At 51.4% G+C, this 2,500-nt stretch overlaps 1 protein-coding gene across 1 annotated transcript in view; it reads right to left on the reverse strand.

The window, feature by feature from the left end:
* trps1 (trichorhinophalangeal syndrome I) overlaps positions 1-2,500 on the reverse strand; it is a gene marked incomplete at its 5' end in the record, with an annotated part of 75,430 nt that overhangs the window by 60,108 nt on the left and 12,822 nt on the right. The window contains one exon of the mRNA XM_030788552.1: positions 1,686-2,361. Within this exon, the coding sequence (XP_030644412.1) occupies positions 1,686-2,361 (676 nt within the window). The remainder of the gene's footprint in view (positions 1-1,685; positions 2,362-2,500) is intronic.

Consider the following 2,500-nt stretch of genomic DNA (forward strand, 5'->3'; position numbering starts at 1 on the left):
AGGCGCTTTGTGAAAGGCTTGTTTTGATGAGCTGTGTCTCTTAAAACAGTCTGTGAGAGATAGCTTTTATGCCCCGTTTAGCTTTGACAACCCAGAGGCCTCTTAAAATAGTCCAAATCGCTCCTTTTGTCTGGGTGACGTTTTTTTTTTTTGGTAAGGACTACGGCACGGTGATGCTAAACTTGCCAAAGGTGACTTAATGAGGCCAGAGATAGCTGTGACACACTCCCCCACATTACCGCAGTGTTTCTACTGCCTCGCTGTGCCTGCAGCATGACTCAGGGAAAGGTGAGCTAGTCAACAAATAGAGAGAGAGAGAGAGAGAGAGAGAGAGAAAGGGAGAGTGAGTGAAAGAGAGGGGCAGAGACAGAGACAGAAAAACATGGCGGGGGGTTAGCAACAGAAACAGAGAACGAGAAAGACTGAGAGGGAGAGAGAGAGAGAGAGAGAGATAGAGAGAGGGGAGAAGATGCGCTGACAGCTACGTTTGCTGTGACAAATGTACACACACACACACACACACACACACACACCTTTTTGCGCTTCACACTAGCGACCGTGTCACCGTGCCTGATCCAGCGGAGAGGCGGGATAATGACAGACAGCTCGCACTTCTGCTGAGCCGACTATGAAAATACCGTCCTAGGCTCCGCACGGTGGCTTTCCACAATGCCTGACCACCACGGGCTGAAAGTTAGCACTCCACCAAAACGACTCAGAAATCAATCTCAAACAATGTGACATCTTTCTGGGCAGGTGGTCGTTAAGGGAAGCTACGCAGGTTTCAGCAGTAACCAGCAAACTTTTCCAAACAAGCTAAGCAATGAGTCGTACCATACCAACACAGTGACCTTTCAGCTCTCACCCGTCAGGTTTTAATGCTGCCTCTCGACTGCAGGTGTCATTACAGCCTAGAAACCTCAAAGTGAGTATTTGTTTGTTTGTTTGTTTTTCTTTCTGCTTGTTTGAGCTGCCTCGATGTTTGAGCTTATTGTTGTGTCTGTTGGCTCTCCGGGCGCTCGTCTCAATTAGGCCGCTCAGGTCCAGGCTGAGACACACACACACACACACACACACACACCTGGAGAGGGGCTTCTGCAAACACAGGCTGACCTCATTAAAAGCTGAGCACGAAAACATGGACACAGTGTTGGGTTCTGAGGATGTCTGTTCCACAGGGGCTGACAAACATGGAAGCTACAAAACCAGAGGATCTGGCTAAGAGGCTGAGAGACACAACTGATCGCTCTGCACATATCTTAACAGGCTCCAAACCTTCACAATCAACCTCACAGATAAACAGACAGACAGACAGATAAATACAGATAATCCTCTGAGATAGACAGATAGACAGATAGATAGACAGATAGACAGATAGACAGATAGATAGATAGATAGATAGATAGATAGATAGATAGATAGAAACAAACAGATAAATAGATAGAGTCACTGAGTCAAGTATGTATGTGTAATGAATGGAGAAGAAATCAGGGATTCTGGGGATGGGATGAAGAAGGATAAAAAAAGAGAAAGAAAGAAAGAAAGAAAGAAAGAAAGAAAGAAAGAAAGAAAGAAAGAAAGAAAGAAAGAAAAGAGGGAAGGAAGGAAGCTAGCTGTTGAGTGGAAAACGTGGACAGAAGTCGGTGATGTTTGTTCGGAGGGTTTGGACAGGGAGGTCATCTTACCCGTAGGAGCGACTGGGACTCCTCCTTGGTGCTCTTGCCCTCCGTCGTTGAGGCGGAGTACTGCTGCTGCTGCTGCTGCGACTTCTCACTGCTGCCGCTCACCGGCGCCCCGTGCAGGAAGCCCTTGGTATCAGCACCCAGGCTGAAGACCAGGTTAGGTGAGTCTCTGTGTACAGGCCCACTCCTCTGCTGCTGCTGCTGCTGCTGCTGCTGGTGGTCCTGCTGGTCCTGAGAGGGGGCCACTGTGTTCAGTAGGCCCAGCGCCGCCGCCGCCGCTTGGGGGAACTGGGAGGGGCTTCCTCTCAGGAGCTCCCCGGCTCTCTCTTTGGGCACCCAGAGTAGGCTCTGCACCTGGAGCTGGTCCCCGCCGCCTCCCCGCCCGTCCGTCAGGGCCCTCTCCTTCTCGTCGGGGGCCTCGCTCTTCACTCGCTCGTCCCCGCCGGCCTCCGCGGGGCGGGCTTCGGGCGGGGCCAGGCTGTAGAGCTTCAGGTCGCCCTTGCTCTCCTCCTTGATGCTGAGGGTGGATGGGGCGGAGCAGCCATTGGCGGGGGCAGAGGCGGAGGTGGGTTCGGCGGTGGAGTCCTGGCAGTGGGTGGCGTTGAAATGGTCCAGCAGGGCGGTGTTGTCGGCCGCCGTGAAGCTGCAGTGTCTACACCTGCTGCAGCCATGCACCCGTCTGCAAAAAAAAAAAAAGCAAGAGAACCCTGGGGTCAAACTAGAGATCAGTCCAAAGAGAGGCAAACACACGACAGACGTACTAAACTTAACCAAACTCAGCAGCTTCCAAAAAGAAAAAAAAAAAAAAAAAAATCCCC

This window comes from Chanos chanos, chromosome 12 (genome assembly GCF_902362185.1).
Source record: "Chanos chanos chromosome 12, fChaCha1.1, whole genome shotgun sequence".
NCBI classification, from domain to species: Eukaryota; Metazoa; Chordata; class Actinopteri; order Gonorynchiformes; family Chanidae; genus Chanos; species Chanos chanos.